General features: G+C 38.2%; 1 protein-coding gene across 1 annotated transcript in view; it reads right to left on the reverse strand.

The window, feature by feature from the left end:
• Positions 1–3,936: 3,936 nt before the first annotated feature.
• Positions 3,937–23,270, reverse strand: part of USP53 (ubiquitin specific peptidase 53) — a 73,153-nt gene continuing 53,819 nt past the window's right edge. Inside the window, exons 13-15 of the mRNA XM_075616242.1 lie at positions 22,663–22,727; positions 10,535–10,616; positions 3,937–8,886 (exon numbers count right to left, since the gene is read on the reverse strand). Coding sequence (XP_075472357.1) covers positions 7,956–8,886; positions 10,535–10,616; positions 22,663–22,727 — 1,078 coding nt within the window. The 3' untranslated portion in view covers positions 3,937–7,955. The remainder of the gene's footprint in view (positions 8,887–10,534; positions 10,617–22,662; positions 22,728–23,270) is intronic.

A 23,270-nucleotide genomic window follows, 5' to 3' on the forward strand; every position in this document is an offset into this window, starting at 1 on the left:
GTGTAGGTACAGTGATTTATATGAGTTTGTTATCTGTATTGAAAAATGGGGAAGTGGGGGAGAGGAACTGGGTATGCCCTGCTCAGCTGGTGACTAATGAGGGAGGAATACTAGGGGTGGTGCTATCTGGGAAATAAGAGTGAGCAAAAAGGAAAAACAGAAATCCCTAATGATGCACTCACTAAAACCAAAAAATAATAAAGTTTTAATAACTAATCAGAAAACATGAAAAACACTAATTAAAACCTAATAAAGCGCATGTTAAAAACACTCGTGAGTATATTCTCACTGGGTACCTGGGGACACCCCATCTATCAAATTTATCACACTTCAATGTCTATATTACAACACCATATAGTGATAAGAAATGGCTGGGGTGAGTATATCTCTATATATGGTTCAAATCAAATCCAAATATTAGGATCAACCACCATAGGTCAGGAGGTGTAACAGCAAATGAAGGGGATCCAAGGCGACTGCATATGTATAGACACACAGCGCCGGGATAACATGAGTTGACACAGTGTGTCTCCTGTGAATTAAGTGATACAATGTATTCACAGGTATAGCAGCAGCACAGCTGTAATAGCTCCGATCTAAGTAATAAGCAAGCTGTTACATACTCGTTGTTACCTTGTTACATTGAAGTTGAGTCTGTGCTGCTGCTATGCCTGTGAATACATTGTATCACTTAATTCACAGGAGACACACTGTCAACTCATGTTATCCCGGCGCTGCGTGTCTATATTCAGGTCATTTCAGGTGCTGTCATATTAATATTTAATACCTCTGATTTATCTGTGTTAATTTTGTATCCTGAAATGTTACCGAATTGTTCTAATTGGGCTTGAAATTCGGGAGGGAAGTCAAGGGGTTAGCTAGTGTCCGAATAATGTCATCCGCGAATAGGGAAATTTTGTAATTTGTCCCTCCAATTTCAATTCCTTTAATATTTTTTTCATCTCTGATTGTCGCTGCCAAGGGTTCAATAGTGAGGGCAAATAGGAGCGGAGATAAGGGGCATCCTTGTCTAGTACCATTATTAATTTTTATAGGGCTTGAGTCACCTCCTGGAAGTTTTATGAATGCTATGGGAGTTTTGTAGAGAGCTCTAACGCCCAATCTCCAACCTTTTTAACATTCTCCCCCCTAGCACAGAAGATCCCTCTTCATTGAGGTGCAATCCATCCTTAGAATATAGATGGCACCTCTCAGAAAAGAAGTCCCAGTTCTCTAAAAACCTTAAACCATCCTTCCTACACCAGTTTCTTAGCCATGCATTAACCTCCCTAATCTCTGTCTGTTTCCCTGCGTGTAGCGCATGGCACTGGTAGTATTTCAGAAAATACATGGAGGTCCTTGCCTTAAGCTTTTGGCCTAGATCCTTGAAATCATTTTTTAGGACCCTCCACCTTTCTCTAACTTTGTCATTGGTGCCAACATGTACTAAGACCCCCGGGTCAATTCCAGCCCTCCCTCCCCCCCAACAATCTGTCTACCCGATCCGCAATTTGCCGAACCCGAGCACCCGGACGACAACAAACTGTTCGGTTCATGCGGTCATGGCAACAGATTTCCCTATCTACCTTCCTAATAATGGAGTCCCCTACAACCACAATCTTTCTTGGTATCTGAGCATTCTGAGTCCCCTCTGTGCTGGAGGAACAATTCCCCTGGCTGCTAGAGGAATCAGTCTCCCCGCGTCGGAAGAGGGTGCGTTCCAGCCTATGCTCTAAAAGGATTGAGAACTTATCCTTGCATCAAAATTGGTGTTTTTATGTGGACATTTCGCATCGGCGAAATTTGCAAAACCTGCGACGGAGCCTTGATGATGTCATCAGCGCGCTCCCGGAGTCCCGACAATCAGACCCAGTGAAGAGCCTGTGTTGGCTCGCATCTGCAGCAGCAGTACTCCTCTACACAGTGAGACATGCACTGATTGAAGCGACAGGACACTTGAGGGAGAAGGGGTCTGATTTCCTTGTCTGGCTTGAATAGACGCGACGGGATGCAGTAGCTGATGTGGTAACATGTCCCTAACATGTCATGCTAATATTTTATTTGATTGATGTACGTGTAATACATACCCGCTGATATATATCAATACATTATTTATATACAACACTGAGGTTTTGCGCTGTTTTCTCTTTTTGTTTTTTGATTTAGTATCAAAACTAGAATTCAACTTAGTTAAGTCCATAACGCATGTATTCTCATATTTCAATCTCATGACCTCTCGACTTTAGGAGTCTAACAGGTGGTAATGTAAAACTTTTTATCATTATGAACTGTCTGAGACACACACGTATTTGTTACATTCTGTAACCAAGCACTTTACCAATTTTCATATATTAAATCTAATATTTAAGAAGTATCGACTTTGGGCTCTAATTGAACCCAATACCTTTTTGAAGAAATTAACCGCCTTTTAGGACACATTTTGATACATTGGGTTTTTGTGTTAATTACATCTTTATTTCTAGTAAACGGAACCTTGATGGCAGCATACTGATGTGTAGCGTGACGTTTTTTTGGGGGGATATTGACCATTTTCAGGGCCCTGCGAAGAGGTAAGCGAGTCAGCTTTGCAGCTCGATATTTTAACCCCTTTCACATACACACAGGTGTGGCATTCGTGATATGCACACACAGAAAAAAGATGGTTGACCACCGGAGCTATTTAAGGCTTAATTAAAGGCAAGTATGGATGTTATGCTTGTTATATTTGTTGGGTGTTTATTTTGTATGTTAACCACTTTGGAGCCTGAAGGTGGCTTTGCAATCCATTGCCTCAGGCTGTTAAATAATTTTCTGCCATAGGGTTTTGTAATAAATCCTTATTGCTTAACCTTTAGGGAAGAAAAAGGTGATATCTCCCACGCCACCACAATTGTATTTCTCAGACTATTTAACGCAGAGTTGAGCCCTATCCATGGACATTCCTCCCAGCCCAATACTAAAGTTATGCAGAAGATTCTTGGATGGCGGTGCAGCTGCCTTGGAAAAAATTTGTGGGACCAAACTTGCCAGGAACTGGGTACAACAAAGTTTAATGGCACATAAAAACAGCAACAGACAAACTCTTGACGCGTTTCAGCCGCAGCGGGCCTTTGTCAAATAATACTCAGAATACCCAGTTCCTTGCAAGTTTGGTCCCACAAATTTTTTCCAAGGCAGCTGCACCGCCATCCAAGAATCTTCTGCACTGCATACCACTTCGGTAGGAGCACACCCCACAGCACCTGGATTTCCAGAGACTTGTGAGTTCTTTTTTTTCCTTCTTTCACTGTACCCATGGCCTGTGACACCCATACAAAATATATCCCTTACAGAGGTTAGTGGGAGTCCACAAAGAGTGGCTTTAATGGTTATTAGTGATATGGATATACTGATTCAACTACAAAGCTGTGTGTATATGGAACAATATTACTGTTTGCATTGATACATGGACGTTCCCTGTGAGCATTGCATAGGAGTTCTATCTCCTATTCCTTCACCAATACTAAAGTTAGAAAGAACTTTCAAATGTTATACCTTTTAACTTCAGAGCCCATTGAAATAACTTGTGACCCTGTGGAAACTAGTCATTATAAACAGATAATTTATTTAAAAAATATGTCGTGTGTATAATATATAGTGGATGTTCAGACCACAAATTGATATCCAATAAATTGAAAACCACTGTAGTATACCATAGTGTTGCTATTACAAAACAAGACACTTGAGGGGTGTGAGGAATGGCTTCATGCAAGCCATGAAGTTTACATACTAGCAAAATTAGAGGCATAATGGGTCACTAATTCTCACTCTGCCCGGTAGACAGCAATATTATGTGTTGATTGCTTAAGCACTGCTAGCCCATCCGGTAGCAACATGATTAAATCATTGTTTGAAAACAATCAAAAAAATGGGAGTCTTTTTTTTTTTTTTACAAAAAAAAAATATTTTATTACATGGATACACATTCTGCACATGGTTTACTTCTTTGATTGTCTTCACGTGTCGACATACCCACATACTGTATAAGCTTAACTTTTTTTTTATTATAAACAGATCCATCCAGATAAAAATAGGACAATTGCACGAAAACTTCACTTACTCCTCGAAAGTAAAATCCTGCCCATCTTATGTAAATCAACATTGATAGCTTCCTTAAAAACAGATCACTAGTAAATAGTGCCCTATAAAGTGAGTCTTCATAGTATTTGTAGTGCAAATTTGCTTGAAAACCCCTAGCTTTAAAAGATGATCTATTTCACAATTGTGATTTAGAGCTCTACCTGCCACACTGGTCTCAAAAGATTTCCAGACTTCATCCTTTAACAGTTCAATGAGCAATAGAGCGGAAATCACTATACCATCAATTGATCTTGAATTGACAACATAAAAATATTAACAAAATGTGGACAATGGCTAATCTCTCTCTCTCCCACTCCCCCTCTCTTTATTCAGTTTATCTACACGGGGGAAGCTTAAACTGTGTCATCCACCCTCTGGCATCTCCTCCTCTGTGATGTCACGGCATCATTGCAACGCATCGTCGCTATCAGAAGATGCAGGAGGAGAAGCCGGATAGAATGTCAGAGGCAGTTAGAGGCCCAACACTCTCCCCCGGCAACCAATTTAAATGTGGGGCAGAGCGTGGGGCCGCTAAGCACGGGGCTCGGTTCGGCACCCCCCATAGAAAATGTTGCGTCCCTTGCCCCCGGTTTGCTTACTGCAATGCAACATGCCAAATGTGTCATGGTATTCTCACTCGTACCTGTACGGTCTTATTTTTGGATGATTCTTTAATGGGAGAGATAGGTGCCAAATTATTTACGTCATTAATATAATAATCTTACATTTATACAAATTGATCCATATATCTGACAAAGTAAGGCACCTCTGGTTTTACATTTAAATCACTATAAAAAGCAGTTTAACACAAAGTATTGCACTGTAACTTTGAAACTAAAAGAAATCACTATATCTTTTCATTTGATCTAAACAGTTAGTTTCATGGTCTAGTTCCAAACGTATAAATATTTACAAAAATGTGTAACAGTAACAAAAGTCCAAGTAAAATGCAATTTCCACAAGAAATATACCAATTGCAGAAAGAAAAGTTAAGAAATGTATTTACTGTTTTTTTATGACAAGCAGTTTTAAAATATATTTATATGTTACAAATCTATATCGCTACATCAGAACATATAAAAAATATATATATCAAATAGGCACAGAAGCAAAGCCATATAAAGTTAAAAGCAGACATTCTATACTTATAAAACCATTAAGTACACAAAACACTTGTAAAGCATTCAGGTCTCAGTAGTGAAAGTGTTTGCAGCCAGCAATGGAGTGTATCCTCTAAATAAAGGCTAAATCTAGCTAGTGGCAAAACTGCATTTGCACACTGAGGCCTAAAAGGTCAAAACAGCTGTCCGAGTGGGTTAGCTGCAATAGCGGTGTAAAATGGCAGCCGTATGCTTATAGGGATCCATGTTAAATTGGATAAGAAGCAAAAAGTGATAGAGTGCTCACTTGCATGTCAGTACCCAGAATCCCTTGCTGCAGCAGAATCATTGTATGCCGAGTGACTATGGTGAAAGGCATTTTTATAGACCTGTCTGAGACATGTGAATGAGCGCATAACTCTTAAATCTTTGCTGTATACAGATCAGATATATTAGATATCCGTGTACTGTCCATGCATTACAAGTAGTCAAACCTCTTTACTACCAGACGGGACAGCACTATCAAAAGGAGCAGCAGGTCTCTGCTCCAGACAAGCAGGTTATACCAGAAGCAGGAAATACCTTTAATGTGAATAACAAATACAGTATTGTGAGGAAATATATTACGGTATTAATATGTACAACTAAAATACACCTCCAGAACAAAACGCTACTAGATATATTTCACATAGGGGGAAACAAAGGAAAAGTAGAGGCAATTTGTAAAAACAAAACACAAATGTCTTAACATTATTTACATCATTAAGGTGCAATTAATATGTTAATTCAATCAGCCTAGTCTCAAACGGTTATTCGTTTACGTGAATAAACGGACTGGACCTTTTATGAGGTATGAGTCATACGTAGCTTTATGAAATGTAAATACAGGATTTTAAGGGAAAATGTTGAAGAAAACTGCCACTGTAGATTGAAACGGCGAGAATAAAACTTGCACTGCTATTATCAAAGGACACTGCCAATACATAAATCTATCCTGATGCCTAGAGTGGACAGGCCGCTGCAGTGATATGGTATAGTGGCTAATGTTATGGCAGCAGAATCACCAACTGAAAGCAAAAGGAGCAAGATAAAATGAATAAATGACAAGCCAGGCCATTTTGTGCTCTCTCGGTTTCTAATATCACAACTAGTACCTCTCTTGCAGCACTTGCATATTCAAGGCATTGTGTATATGGCAACAGATCCTCTGACAATAAGAACCAGAAAGGAGGGACAGTTAGGTAAATAAGCATTCCTAGCAGTAGTGGCTGCCATAGCAATGGCAAGAGTTTGAGACGTTAAATGGACCTATATTCAACTTCTTAGGGTTTCCAAAGTGAAAAAATAATATTTGCATTGAATAGCAAAGTTTATGTATAATTAAGGGCCTGTAGGGAACATTGCAGCTAAACTAAATATCAGAAACGACGTAATTTAGCCCCTTTATTTCTTCACAGGCTTGTGAGGGGAAAAAAAAACATTTCAGAAAGATTACAAATAGTATGAATTGCTTTCAAATTCTATAGTGCACATTTAATTCCTGAATATTATTCTATAAAACATATGGCTTTCACAAGAAAGTGCCAACACTTTCAGTTTCGTGTTTCTCTGAATTCAGAGAAAGCCTTCTTAATATGTCATGTATAGCATAGGAAATAATGAAATGGTCTAACAACCATAATTTCTCACAGGTCTGTTATTTGATGCCAATGTATTTTGGAGCTTCCTTAGAACGAAAGTGCAAATACATTTCACTGCAATGCATGTGCACAGTGATACAATTGTCACACCCACACTGCATCTGATATATATATATATATATATATATATATATATATATATATAAAAGAAAAACTGATGTACAGTATGTATAATTTATATAGTTTGTTTATAGATAGGGCGTGTGCAGGCTCTGTAGGACAAATATTTATGTTTCAATAGTTTTGAATGCAGGGATACTAAGTTATGCACTTATATTCCTCGATTTTAAAAATGTGCCATTTTGTGATTTAAGGACATTTTGGTTTGAGAGATAAGTAATTGGTATACGTTCTGTAGCGCCGTGCTATTTCTCAGCCATAAGCTGTATAACACATGTTCTGCCGATAAGCACGGTATCATACATCGTAATCCATGTTAAATATTAACAGGGTATCAAAGCTAACCTCTCTCTGAACCTGACCAGAGCAAGATTGCAAAGAAGGCGTTGAGCTGCAGATACTACAATGTAATCATGCACAATTATTTTTAAAAAATGCACCCTCAATGCAACACATTCACAGACCCCCAAAATGCAAAGAAAGTATGGCTGACAGTTCATCAATATATTCTGTTTATCAGTTCTGAAATGCATGTGTAGGTTGTTGTTTAGGTAAGTAAATTAAATGCATAATTTAAGTAAGGTTATGGATTTTTAGCCCATTCATATTAGTGTTTTGCAGCCTTTGCTTTAAAATTGGGATGTAGATCAACAGAAACCAAAATAGGATTTGCTCTTTTTTGGAGGGAAATTAGCAACTAATACTTGTTGACAGAAAGCTTTTGACTTCCTAACATACATCTGTATACAATCGAGCATTATTCATAAAAGCAAAGATAAATTTGGCCATGTAAATGGCCTTCGTTTAGCTCTACAAAGCAGTACAAACTGGTCTATGTACAACCATTGTTGACAATGTCATAAAATGCAAGTCACTGCAAATGGAAATGACTCTGATGGACTGAAAATGCCAATGTCTATCTATTACAAGGTATACTTCCTAATGTTGGTTTTGATCGTGCTTCCAATGGAGTAGTGTTGTGAACTGTCCTGTGGTATGCTGGTTCCATCACAGTTTCTGTCAGCTGTAAGTGACCAGGCTCTCTGTGGAATCCAGCATTCTCAGACACATACGTCCTAGGCCTCTGGTGGTATTTCAGCCTGTAGGTGTCGGTCATGCAATTGTCCACTGAAAAGTATGTGGTCAGTGAAATAGTATCATTTACATTCGGAGACATGGCATCTAATCCCACACTGTGTGAATCCCCCATCTTTGACCGATAGTCATACATTGAAGAACCAGCCAGATTCGGTTTGTTAGTATGGAGTTCATTTCCATGAAATGCTTCTTTCTTTATATTAGACTCATGCCTTAAAAAATCACCAGGTAAATATCTCTCAGCACGAATAGGACGAACACGTGACAATGTTTCAGAAAGTTTAACATTGACTGTTGGTGCAAAATGTTGTTCAGTTCTTGAAACAGGGCTTCGTGCATATTTCTTCGGGGGCAGGGGAGGGGCTGGACCATTTATAACCGGATTGTAATCTCTGCTGTAGGGCTGACTTGACTGGTTTTCATTGAATGCAAAAAATGGAGAGTTTACATATTGCAGCCTTTGGGCGGTCGGTGGTGAAAACGATCCACTGGTTGCAGGACGTTGCAGCTGAGAATGAATGAATCCATTAGTATTAACCATTTTTGTTGGAACCACAGGAGTTTCTCTAAAAGATGGGGAATTTTCAGGGTAGAAATGGATGTTCTCTGATAAACTGGAATTTTGCCAGCTTGAACTTTCCCGTGTGTCATCCGATTGGTTCATTTGCATTTCTTTCAAGCTGTGATCTTTAGAAACTGGCAACAGGTTTGGGGATCGTGGCTCTCTTTTGGAGTCAGAAACTTGTTTCCTTAAAAATAAATAAAACATACTTTGCTTTAAATTACATTTTAGCATTTGTATACTTCTAAATGGCTGAGTGGGCCATCATTTTTTTGTTTTGTTTTTACAAATACTTTTGCAAAACGTTACTGTCATCACAACATTTTGTGAGGTTGTAAAAATGTAGCTTCAAAAAGTAAAAAATAAAAAAAGTCTCACTAACAATATTAACCCGGTCAGTGCCAAGAATGTATACCACCTGCGCGGTCACACACATTTTCAAATTTTCTGCTTCAAATGTATCTATGCACACTGTATATTTTTGCAGCACAAGTTGAGATTTTCATTGATGTCTGGTGCATTGCATATCATATGATGTCAAATATCAAAGAAAACAAAATAGACTTATTTTCTTAATATTGTCCCAGATATCTCAAATTCATTCAATTACACTTTCTTTGGCGAATAGACACAAAATTCGGCAGACTTCACACTAGAAACTTTCAGGACTGAATGGCCTGGTGGATGTAAATCATTCACAAGACAAAACTACACCCATCAGAAAAATACCCCCACAAAAGTATAGATTTTATGAAATTACATATCCCAAGTGATTCAAACATGGGTAGCATGTCTTTTCCCACAAAAATCTCTGTCTGGGAATCTTTGTTAAAAACAATGTACATTTATGAGACAAATATCAAGACCACCAACTACAAAGATTGCCTCAACATTTCTCAAACCTATTCAGTGTAATATTGGACATAAATATAACACCATATTTCCCTGGGTCTCCTGAGTACATTGATACATCCAGTTAGGTATCACCTACCATGGTAGGTGATACCTCCCTTTAGGTATCAATGCACTCAGGAGACCCAGGGAAATACCATGATATTTTTATGTCCAAGATTACACTGAATAGGTTTGAGAAATGTTGATGCAATATTACAAGGTGGTCATTCAAAGGGCAGATGAGATTCTGTAACTGGCAGGAGCTGATTTAGAGACTGCAGGATGTACAATGTACATCATAAGGGCCTCCAATGTGCAGGATTGCATGACGTATATTAAACGTCCATAAGGCACTGAAGGGGTTAAGACATTTATTGTGATAAATGCATTTATCAAGATAAAGATCTGTTTAATAGGAAAAAATACAAACTTTTTAATAATAATAATAATTATTAGAAGCCTATATGAGTTTAACGCATAAATGTTAGTATCATGCTAAGTTTTTCTAAGCGTTAATAAACAATTTTCCTAATCTCCATCTTGAGAAGCAATAAACTGCAAAGTACTCTGGGAGAACTTAATTTTAACCCTCTGGACACTTGATTTTCAAACATCTCTCGAACAAAGAATTAGATTGTAAAAATAAAAACAGCTTTTTAAAAGGCCAGAGATCTTGTAAAGGAAAAAATATAATGCAAAAGAAATGGCGATCAGCACGGATTGCAGCTTTAAATAACAGGTAATTTTAACGGCCCCTAAAACATTACTGACCCCCATAGGTGACGGAGCTTGGTATCACGAAAACAAAAAATGTCAGTATTGACTTTTCTTCAATTTTATTATCACAACAATATGATAAAAATCGGTATGTTCTCCAACTATCTGAGAGGATGAAAAGGTAAGAATATTTTAGGTACTAAATTTTGTATATACTGTAGTACCTGTGTGTCGATTCTGGCGGGTCTGGAGAAAGCCTGTCTTCATATCTGCTGTGCTCCAATCCACCGTGTTCCTTGTTGTAACCTTAAGAAAAAGAATTATATTGTTTACTATGCAAATATCATTAATTTCAACGGTACAAACAACTACAGAATACAATGTATTATACAAGGAAAAAAAGTGCAATTATCAACCTCATGCTGTCATACACTGAAAATCCTTACCTTTGCTACACACTATTGTTTGCAACCTTTTTGAATACAAAATAAATTATAAGCAACTAAAGAATGTGTTCACTAAAAATGACTTCTGTATTCTTGTAATAACAGCTGCTGAAGTACAGTAAAGCAGAGAAGACCCTGGAGAGGTCTGCAATGCATGCTTCACTATTATACGATTATATATATATATATATATATATATATATATATATATATATATATATATATATATATACACACATACATATATATCTATATATATATATATACAGTGTATATATATATATATATATATATATATATATATATATATATATATATATATATATATATATACACATACAATATATATATATATATATATATATTTTTTTTAATTTTTTTTTAAATACCAAACTTTTTTTCCCCTCCAGTTATTCTTACAATTAAACATTTTTGTTTATTTGTTATAGTCACACTGATTCTGCCCTGTAGTTTAGCCTGGATGACCAACGCCAGACTTCTAGGGCCATGTTTTGGTGAGCAAAGCATTCTCTCAATTACCAGGATTGTTTCCCCATGTTTAATCCTTCAGTACAAATAGTTTGACACAAAGCAAACAAAAAATGCACATTGTGTGTGCAGATATAGCTTATGGCTTCCCTTTGAAACAAAATACCTACAGTTTTACATTAGGATGGGTAAGCAGAAACATACTGCCATGGAGGGACAGAACATAAATGCAGAGAACGATACACCACTCAAGTTACATACCAATTGTTCATTTGGAATAATGCACCACAGAATGGTATGCTACTTTCTATATGCATTAAGCTAACTGCTATAGTCAGAGACTCCGTAAAACATAGCACACACCGGTTTCCCTTTTGCGCAATGGATTCTATTTTTCAGTAGTGTGAAGACGTGAAAGAAATAATTTTGTCTCCTAAATACATTTATGCGAGTATAATATATTCCACATCAGTTACAATTAAGGATTAGGGAATTTTTGTAGCTCATCGTAGGACTGACTGCTTTTTAATTTATTTTTTACCCATTGATTTTCTTTCCCCAGCATGCAAACTGGGGTGTCATCCAGACCTGAAACACATTATTTCCAGCCCTTTGGGACACCCTCGCTGGTTCCCGAGATACCTACTAGTGAAATTACACATATTCATCCCCATAATCGCAATCCGGAGTTTAATATGGTAGCCAAATGTTGTGGGCTCTCAGGCCAGAAGAAAGCCGCAAATGGCATCTGTTGTGGCTTCATATTGGACAGCCAATTAGGTATTGAGGAAGCAACACTGGTACATCTCAGAAACCGGGTGGTCCCCATACTTTAGCTGAAAATAACACGGTTTAGTTCCCGAGGACCCCCAGTTTCCCATGCTGTAATTCGGACGGACTGCAGCTTTAAATGTGGAGATCTACAGCAAACACACATTATTATAATACATCACTGATCATATCTTTCTAAGCAACACATTAGTAAGGATTTATTTTAAGCCATAGAGAACTAAACAAAAAGTTTCTTTAGTTACACAGGATATTGAACGACTCCTCTTAAAACACCCCCTATGCTGGTGAACAGAATTAGCTGAAGAAAGAAGTTGTTTATCTTTATTTCTTCAAAAGCTTACATGTAAGGCACACCTTGCTCCCCTGTCAAGCAAACAGCCGATATATTAAACTTGTTTCCTCCCTGCAATTGTACCATCATTTAGAACAGAATCTCCTCCCTGAAATGCTTGCAAATAATATGAAGGAAGAGACTGAAATTGCAGAAATAAATGAAAAATCACAACAACTTTTATTTCATATAGCGCTACACTGTGTGCAGCACATAGGATTGTTACAGACACAGTCCCTGCCCAGATGAGCTTAGAATCTATGGTTTTGATACCTGAGGCACAGCGAGATAAAGTGACTTGTCCAATGTCACAAAAAAAAATGTCACAAGGTGCGATGCCGGGAATTGAACCAGGTTCCCCTGCTTCAAAACTCAGTGTCGTTATTTTCAGAGTGTGTCTTTACCCACTGAGCCTTCTGCTTACACTACTAAATAATGCGGTCAAGTCTTTTTACAATATAGCTGTCTCCTATGCTGATAATGCCACTACACATTGTGAGCATTTCTTTTAAAAAAAAATACTAGGGAGGGAGGAAAATCTGAAAACCTTACAGTCAATAATACAATTTCATAGAGAGCAATCACAATATATAGATTTTTATTTTCTAATTGGAATAAGTTACTTATTCTGTGTACTTTTTAGTACGGTATAACCCATTCAAAGGCTTCTCTCCTATGTATTCTATCCACTGAAAAATGGACCTAGATGACAGCAGATGGCAGCATAGATCCACCAAGTAAGCTCTATCACATGAGCGTGGCATGCATTCGAGTGAGTAATGCTTACTGACACCAGAAGGGTTTGTCTTTAGGATTCCAGATCATTTAAAAATAGACGCGTTATATTCCTCTTCTGCTGACACAGAGAACCATGCATGGCTAAAACCAGAGAGAGATTCTGTTGGGAATTTTGGCCCGGGGCTCTTTGCAAAACTAAATAAGGCAGATGTTAGTGCTCCCACCTCCAGAATCCTTGCTCCATTAACAAGCTCAAACAATACATTAAACAACATTTTGGCATCTATTTCTTGGACACAGTGCATGTCAGAAATACAGATGAAGAGGACTTTTGCCTTGCTCTACAAAGCAGTCTGGCTACTAATGTACTAAAACAGGCACATTAGTTGTACGACTTTCAGTGTTGGTGAAGATCACAGCCCAGAGCTGAATACTTTTTAATTATCATAACAGTTTAATAAGGGAGGAGATTGGAGAACATAATTAATGTTTTAATAAATATTCTGCTGATAGCTGTCAGTACTGCAGTGACATGTCTAAGGAGTGTTACGACTACAATCTCTGTATAAGAAAGCTTAAGAAGTTTTGGTTTATAATGATTCTTCAAGTAACAGAAGTAATCAATACATACATTTCATTACTACTTAGTCACTAATTAAATGAACCGTGAAAACCGTTCACAGGCCAAAAACATACAGCTGTTGGTAAAGTGTTTCAAATATAGATTTGTGTGCTGGGTAGGTGGGGTTCTCTCTCCCTTCCTCGCTCTGTATATATGTGTGTAGGGATCTATTTGTAAAAATTAAACGTGTATATAGATTGTAAACAGACATCAGTCAACATTAACTGTAAATGACAAAGACAAAGCCCCTTAGCATTACATATATGACTCACTAAAGTGGTTACATGTTACATATGGTATGCTTACGTAACAACTGTTAAAACGCAAGACATTCTTTGGCCCAGACCCACAAAAGGACAAGTGTCTCGCACCCGGCGGCTCTAGAAGTTGGGCCCAGCCATAGGTAGGACCCATCTTCTACCAGGCCTCTGATTGCTTACAGGCCTCCGTCCCCCGCTGGTCGGCACAGGGCCTCCCTCCCCCACGAGAGAGAAATACAAATGGGGGTAGGCGGGGGGTGAGAGGAGGAAATAAGAGGGGTTGAGAGCAAAGAGGTAAAAAAAGAGGGGTGCCTCGCAGGGCCACCCCAGTGGAAACTAGTTCTGTACTCCAGGAAAGCTGTCGGCGGCCGGAGGCCCTGCAGGCATATGGTAACAGTTTTTGGAATTTAACATATTAATTCCCTTTTAATTGTAATCCAAAACTTTAGGAACTAAGGGAAGGGTCTGTGATAGAAAGGCACACATCAACCAAAAGAATTGCATTATAGGTGCACACCTGGGCAAATTAAATGTTTCTTAATGAATATAATAAGATGGCGATGGTAAAGTAAAATAAACTGGTGCAGCGTAACACACATGTAATGAAAAATTGCCAGAATTCAGTTAAAAAAACAGGATGAAGCACAGAGCTCAAATAGTAACTTGTTGTGGCTAAACGGAGGCTGGCTAGTTTGTCCTCATTTGCCAATCCTATTTAGGTCATCAATTACCCCTGTTCCTACTTTCAGCTTGGTACTACACACATGCTATACACTGTATACAGCTACATCCTTCTCGAAGGTATTAATCATTTAGATGGGTGTGCTGTGTTTGCATTACACTTATATAGGCCATATACTTTTCTGCCTCTGTCCCTGTTGATATTTTTGGCATCTTGGGTATTTTCCCCACTATCTACATAGACTCAACTAGCCAGTCTCAGTTTAGCCACAACAAGGTACTATTTGAGCTCTGTGCTTCATCCTTAATTTGGACAATTTTTCATTGCACGAGTGTTACGCTGCGCCAGTTTATTTTATTATTGCCATTTTATTTTAATTATATTCATTAAAAGTTACGTTCTAATTTTCCCAGGTGTGCACCTATAACGCAAGTCTTTTGGTTGGACTGTGACTTTCAATCACAGACCCTTCCCTTAGTTCCTACATTTACCCACTTTGCATAAGTAGCACCCATACACCTCACTTAGTATTATTTGGGCATCATTTATACACTCTACTATATCTACTACTGTTGAGTCGTGTATACCGTCTCTTTTGCTAATCCAAAACTTTGGCAGACAAATCAGTCCCAGACTCCAAGTGAGGTATACATTTGTCATGGGTTTTGATGTACGTGTGGTATAGTTATACAGATCTAGCATAATAAATCAACCACAATGTAATATTGTGTACAAAGGATTGAAGAACACAGGTTTTTTTCCTGGATGTATTGTATGTCTTTATTTATATAGCGCCATTAATGTACATGGCGCTTCACAGTAGTAATACACTTGACAATCATAAATAACAAATAACAGATCATGGGAATAAGTGCATCAGACATAAAAATAACATTTTGGAAGAGGAGTCCCTGCTCTGAAGAGCTTACAATCTAATTGGTAGGGAGGGAGAACGCACAGAGACAGTAGGAGGGAATTCTGGTAAGTGCGTATACAGAGGGCCAAGGTTGATGTATCATGTGTATAGTATTATCCACGGTGCTACTCATATGCTTCTTTAAGCAAGTGCGTCTTAAGGTGGGTCTCAAAGGTGGATAGAGAGGGTGCTAGTCGGGTATTGAGTGGAAGGGCATTCCAGAGGTGCGAGGCAGTCAGTGAGAAAGGTTTAAGGCGGGAGAGGGCTTTAGATGCAAAGGGGGAAGAGAGAAGACATCCTTGAGCAGAACGCAAGAGTCGGGATGGTGCATAGCGAGAAATTAGGGCTGAGATGTAAGGAGGAGCAGAAGAGTGTAAAGCTTTAAAAGTGAGGAGAATTGAGTGCGAGAAGCGTGATTTGATAGGAAGCCAGGAGAGGGATTTCAGCAGGGGAGACGCGGAGACAGATTTAGGAAAGAGCAGAGTGATTCTGGCAGCTGCGTTAAGGATAGATTGTAGGGGAGACAGGCGAGAGTCAGGAAGGCTGGACAGCAGGAGGTTACAGTAATCGAGACAGGAGAGAATGAGGGCCTGAGTCAAAGTTTTAGCAGTCAACATGCAATTCATTTCATGAACCGAAGGGGCTTATTTAATACGTTCTGAATCGGGTGATCACACTGCGTTCGGCCGAAAATTCCCTTGACATAAATGGGAGTATTTCGATGAACGTTTGGAGATCAACGCTATGGAGCTTATTGAATAAGCCTCTAAGTGATACAACTGTTACAGAGCTGGGAGCTTTCAAAATATCGGTGCAAACAATTACATCTGTGAATAATTCTCTTACTGATCCACAAAAGTTATCCTAAAAGCTACAATTAATCCTTACTGTAGTGTAGCATAATAGCAATACATATATTCACTCCTCTATTGAAATTCAAACAGCAAGCTTGTCATTCACCACAAAATCATTCAGATTGTTAATTGCTTCGAGGAAGAATTAGGAATTACTTTTTAATACCCAAATTAATGGGTTACATGAGCAAAGCTGCCCGTTCGTCAGAGTTGATTGCCTTTATTTGCATCCAAGGTCATTGCACAATAAGAAAAATACCAGGAGTGGGGACAACACAAATATGAAGGCAAAGCCACAGCACTGTTGCTGATACGAATAGTTATGCGAGTGGGAATTTGTATACGTTCACCGACACAACATACAGCAATGTAACCAGAACAAGACTGCTCAACTAGTTTCATTATGCAATCAAGCTTCCTGCAAGGCGGCCTCATCTTCTTGCTGGTAGAGGAAATGTAAGCATCATGTATTTATAAAACAGATGCTCCCATTATTGGCAAATATGTGTTTTGGGAAACTTGCAACCTAAATTGATGCCCTACTAGAATATTTTAAAACATTGATAGTTAGTAGATGGTTTTATTGATTTTATTTTTCAAAGGATCACTGTTGTATGAACCCATTACATTACAAGCAACAGTTACTGCCCCTGAAATGCTCAAATCCACTTTAGATCATGAATTTCAAAGCAGTGGTGCGGCTCATATTGAACTATGCTTAAATAAAACAGTGATAGGTTTATATTGACCCTACTAAAAGGTTCAACACAAACATTTGTACATTGACACGAGGTTGAAAATCCATACAAAAATGAACAGAGAAAAACAAGTAGTTTATTTAGGACATGGGAAGGACTTAACCGTGACACCATATTTTCTAGAAACCAGGAAAGTGAACTCAATGTGGCGCTATTTAAAGCACATTACCAACTTTATTTTTTCTTAGCGGTTTTGATTTTATGTTAATTTTTATTGAAGGCACAAATGCTTCAGTCAAGTATTTATCTCAAATTTTTTCTATTGCACGGGAAGTACAAAACCGTTTTCCATGCAGGCTACAGAGGGCCCTGCCAGAAAAACTGTTTTAGAGTATCTTAATCTTCTCAGATAAGGTTCTTTGAAGTTTAATAATGTAATTAAATGAGATTAGTGGTCCTTTTAATTTAATGAAAAAATTAGCAGGTAAACATATTGTGCAGAATATTTAAGCACAAAAAATGGCTCAATGAGCTGTAAGTGGCATTCATGCTGTATTGTGATTTCAATGTCAGTCAGGATTTGTAAAAAAAAAAAAAGTATATAAAATACACATTTATTAAAAATAGAAAATAATTCAAATTATCTTTAATAAGAAAATGGTCTGTAAAATTCTTAAAAAAAAAAAAAAAGGTTAAAAAAAGGCAAAAGCCATTTGAAAAATGACTTATTAAGATCAGGTCATTAGTATAAGTAAGATTTCAGCATCTCTTTAATGCAGTGTTAAGCAACAGGGATCTCCAAAAGGTTAAAAAAGAAAACAGTGTGCAACTAGTACTGATTGACACGTGAAAGGGAAACAGTATTTAATAAACTCTAATCTCCATAAAAGGTGCAAGTGACCAAAGGTGCAAATGAATAAAATATATATGACCTTATGTTGAAGTGAACTAAATAGCGCCTGCAGCCGTCGTAAGGGGTGGCTCAACACCCCTGGAACTAGGGAAATGGAACAAAAAACACAGCGCACAACGCTAATAGTGAAGTAAGTAATACAAAAATGTATAATAAAAGGTTAAATGTTCTGCGTACATCAAGCAAGATTAAGCAAGCATCATGAAAGCATGGAGGGGATTACCACACGCTGGAACCAGGAACCACAGGTCGGAGTCTCAGCTGGTTAATTCATACAGGTCGGCATTGAAGTAGTCCGGTGATCCCAGATCTACAGACCCCCCTCGGGTCTAACTGCAGTCAGGAATGTCCTTAGTGTCCTTAATGTAGCCGTGTGGGTAGGAGGGGCTGGTACACTTCCAATGTGGGATCCTGAGTACTCGCCGTGTCCCTCACTCTCCACGACACTGTCAGCTTTTACGATCACGTGACCCTGGTGAGCTGGTCACTCACTGATGACGCAGCTCTCACAGGATAATAATAATAATAATAATAATAATAGCATGTTCTTGTAAAGCGCTGCTAGTTTTACGAAGCGCTTAACAGAGACATTTTGCAGGCACAGGTCCCTGCCCCGTGGAGCTTACAATCTATGTTTTTGGTGCCTGAGGCACAGCGAGATAAAGTGACTTGCCCATGATCACAAGGAGCTGACTCTGGGAATTGAACCAGGCTCCCCTGCTTCAGACTCTCAGTGCCAGTCAGTGTCTTTACTCACTGAGCCACTCCTTCTCCACAGACGCCAGGAATCGGTGTGTTCAGGCGCAGTGGACAAAAAAGTTTAAGCAAACTTGCAGCTACAGTATTTGGCATTCATCCAACGCGTTTCGTAGCTAAACGCTACTTCTTCAGGGAATGAGAAATTAGGGCAAGGGTTTAGAGTAAATACCCATCAATCCTGGATGATAGGTCAAGTTCTCAAATTACCCGGCGAATCATCGGGCTTGCAGGGGAAAGTGAAACTGCTTCATACGTAATAAACATTTATACACTTAATGAGCAGCATAAAAAACACATAAAAGTGTACAGATTAAAGTACACATATAAAATTACAAGTATAAAACATTACAAGGATAAAAAATTAATGAACAGTAGATGCTGAAAGAAAAAATATATCAACATTAGAGATACAGTAATCGAATATTACCAAAAACATTACTAGGCTAATCTCAGAGAAGAAGAATGAGAAAAAGGAACAATATGTATAAGAGAGCAAAAGATAATACTATTAATAAAGGGACCAGATATCTATATCCTCATTTAACCCTTTTGGGGAGAGGGATTCAAGCTTATATATCCAGAAAGTCTATCTTTTGCTCTCTTATACATAATGTTCCTTTTTCTCATTATTCTTCTCTGGGATTAGTTTAGTAATGTTGTTGGTAATATTCGATTACTGTATCTCTAATTTTGATATATTTTTTCTTTCAGCATCTACTGTTCATTAATTTTTTTATCCTTGTAATGTTTTATACTTGTAATTTTATATGTGTACTTTAATTTGTACACTTTTATGTGTTTTTTATGCTGCTCATTAAGTGTATAAATGTTTATTACGTATGCAGCAGTTTGACTTTCCCCTGCAAGCCAGATGATTCGCCGGGTAATTTGAGAACTTGACCTATCATCCAGGATTGATGGGTATTTATTCTAAACCCTTGCCCCAATTTCTCATTCCCTGAAGTAGCGTTTAGCTACGAAACTCGTTGGATGAATGCCAAATAGCTGCATACTAGCTTCATCTACATTTTCTCCCACTGCAAGTTTGCTTAAACTTTTTTGTCCACTGGGCCTGAACACACTGATTCCTGGCGTCTGTGGAGAAGATCCTGTGAGAGCTGCGTCATCAGAGAGTGACCAGCGCACCAGGGTCACGTGATCGAAAGAGCTGACAGTGTCGTGGAGAGTGAGGGACATGGCGAGTACTCAGGATCCCACATTGGAAGTGTACCAGCCCCTCCTACCCACACGGCTACACTAAGGACACAACGGACATTCCTGACTGCAGTTAGACCCGAGGGGGGTCTGTAGATCTGGGATCACCGGACTACTTCAATGCCGACCTGTATGAATTAACCAGCTGAGACTCCGACCTGTGGTTCCTGGTTCCAGCGTGTGGTAATCCCCTCCATGCTTTCATGATGCTTTCTTAATCTTGCTTGATGTACGCAGAACATTTAACCTTTTATTATACATTTTTGTATTAATTTCTTGACTATTAGCGTTGTGCGCTGTGTTTTATGTTTCATTTCCCTAGTTCCAGGGGTGTTGAGCCACCCCTTACGATGGCTGCAGGCGCTATTTAGTTTACTTCAACATAAGGTCATATATATTTTATTCATTAGCCCCTTTGGTCACTTGCACCTTTATGGAGATTAGAGTTTATTAAATACTGTTTCCCTTTCACGTGTCAATCAGTACTACAGTTTTCTTTTTTTCTGCTTAAATTCCTCTTGCCTCTAGGTGCTGCACATCAGTGAAAAAACAGTAATCACTGTACTGCACTTTTATATTGTGTTAAGTTCTGCACTATTAGTAATCATGGTTTGTAGTATATTGAACCTGAGGGACAAACGCCAGGAGCAATTTTATCGCTTATTTACTGAAGACCAAAAAGAGTATGGAGAAGATTCAGATGTAGAGTTATCAGTTGAGGAACATTTTAAAATTCTAGAAAGGCTTCTATTAACCGATAAACTGTGGTTAGAGAAAACCACTTCGCAGAGATACATTGACTGTGGAAGGATACCTAGGGGTCTATGGATCCTGAAATCCCCCACGTTTGGTAAAGATAATGTACATTTTATGAAGGAATGGAATAGAATACTCGATGAGTGTTCTATGGAATTAATGCGGTTAATTATATATGAACGTAAAAAATCCCTTTCAATAATTGAGAAAGAAGTGCTGCAACAAATAAAAATCTTGGAACCTATTGTTATTAATAAAGATGGTTCCAAGATTGAATATGATTAATGGCTAAATTAGAGAATACAGGAGAAGAAATTGTGAAAATTAAGCATAAAAAATTCCTAAGAGATAAATTGGATTACGTGAATGGTAGAAGAGACTGGGCTAAGAATGAGGAGAGAGGTAGGGTAGTTGATAAGATATATGTTCCGCACCATGGTCCCCATATATCCGGGAACAAAGGGTCTGGACATAGGGCTCCCCCTGGACATCATGGGCGGACTTATGATACACACTATGACAACTACCAAGATAGATCAAGAGATAGGAGGGGAGAACCCAAGAGTGATTATCGTTTTTTTTTAACAAAAAGAATGATCATTATCATAAAAATAAGGGTAAATATCAGAACTCCAATTCATCTAATAATAACCTGGGGTCTAAAAAACATGGGGAAGTTCCCCAGATAGCCCCCCAGGAAAGTCTCAGATACCCAATCTCTCTCCGGCTCTCATTTTTTAGAGTCTCTGAGGAACAGATTTACACCTCTGATAGAGAAGAAGAAAGAGAGAAAGATAGGAATAGGAGACAGCCCTGGAGTAATGATGAAAAGAGCATTACCAGAAGAGGAATGAGAGTGGGGTCCAGAGTCAAAGAGAAGAGATCACAGTGTAGATTAGGTGACTCACTAGACAAAGGGATCCATAACTTGTCCTCAGTTATTCTAACTGAAGACCAAAAGAGAGTGTTGAGCAAAGGCCTCACATTTTCAAGATCAAGTGGTCCTGATGGTTTTCAGTTATATAAAGATTTACATAAGTTTGTAAGGAAAGTGACGCTCAAAAGACATTTTATTAAAGCTGACAGCGAGGCTACATCACGGGATGTGAGAATTGAATGTACAACTGATAATGTAGGTCCTAACAGTTAGGAAATTGTCTGTAGACATACCCCATTCAAGACAAGGTCAAAATTTTACCCTTCCCACTCTAAGGGCCACCATGTTGAAACATTTTTCAACATGGTTAACAATGATTTTTTACATTTGGTAAAGGCATATAAACCTAAAGATATACGACATAATATGAGTATGAAGGAAAGCCAGGCCCTAAAATTTCTGAAGGCCAATGATAACCTTATCATTAGACAGGCGGATAAGGGATATAGATAAGCGTATTAAAACTATGAGGTCAGTTATGAAAATGGAAGATTCAAAAAAATGTTTTAAATAAACAGATCATACGGCGGTCAAATGGATTCCTGAAGAGGAATGCAGTGTTACTGATTTATTTAAAAAAAAGAACAAAAACCCACACCCCTTTGTCTAAAAGATTTAATCAAGTCTATCCTTCTCAGTTAGAGGATGTGTCAGTTTGGGAATCTGCACCTAAAGTTGCAAGGACCACTATCCCTTTTGTAGGATGGTTCTTCCTTCAGGGATAGAACAAGCGTTCACACAAGAAAAATGGAGAGTGCTTTGAAGAAGGATTGAAGAAAGGAAATCAGTTATCTTTTGTTTAGATTTAATTTTGCAATTAGTTGCAACCCCCACTAGCACAGAGAGGGTTTTAATCTTGCCTGAAATGTCACCCACAATATTATAAACAAAACAAAAACATAGCAAACTTAAATCTTAAGGAAAATCAAATACCAGTTTCTTACCGTTTAAATGGCTTCTGGTCCGTGGAGAGATAGAATGTAGCAGGCTCCCTGGTTGTTGTTGATCACTGAAACAAATGTAGGGTTGTATTAAATTAAAATTTAGTTTATACCATTTGACAGTTTGTTTCTTACTATGCAAAAATGTGGAAGTTAAAGTTGTAATTCAGTGTGTACATTCATCTTGGCGTTGCATAACACATTGAGTCTACAACATAACCTTCCCCTCTTTCACCCAACTGTAGTGGTACATAAAAGCAAAGATCTCTGGGACTAACAAGCAATAGAAAGAGGTACTAGCTCAGTTAAGTGTACCTCGTGCCATTATTTTTCTTTTAATTCAATCATCTGTGTTGCTCGTAGCAAGGATAAAGTCTTCCTGTAATTGACGGCACATTACCCCGAGACCCCCTGTACTCGGAGGACCTGTTTTTTTATCTCCATTGTCCTCCGTAGGATGGGAAAATAGCCACTGACAAAAGACTGGTTATAAAATAAAGAGGACTGCCTCTAAATGTTTAAAATAACCATTTACTTTCCTATAGCTTGCAGCACCTGCCTCGCCTGTGTAGCAATCAACAACAATAATGCCATTGGGGTGCAGAGAGGGA

The sequence above is a fragment of the Ascaphus truei genome, chromosome 1, assembly GCF_040206685.1.
Source record: "Ascaphus truei isolate aAscTru1 chromosome 1, aAscTru1.hap1, whole genome shotgun sequence".
Taxonomy (NCBI): domain Eukaryota; kingdom Metazoa; phylum Chordata; class Amphibia; order Anura; family Ascaphidae; genus Ascaphus; species Ascaphus truei.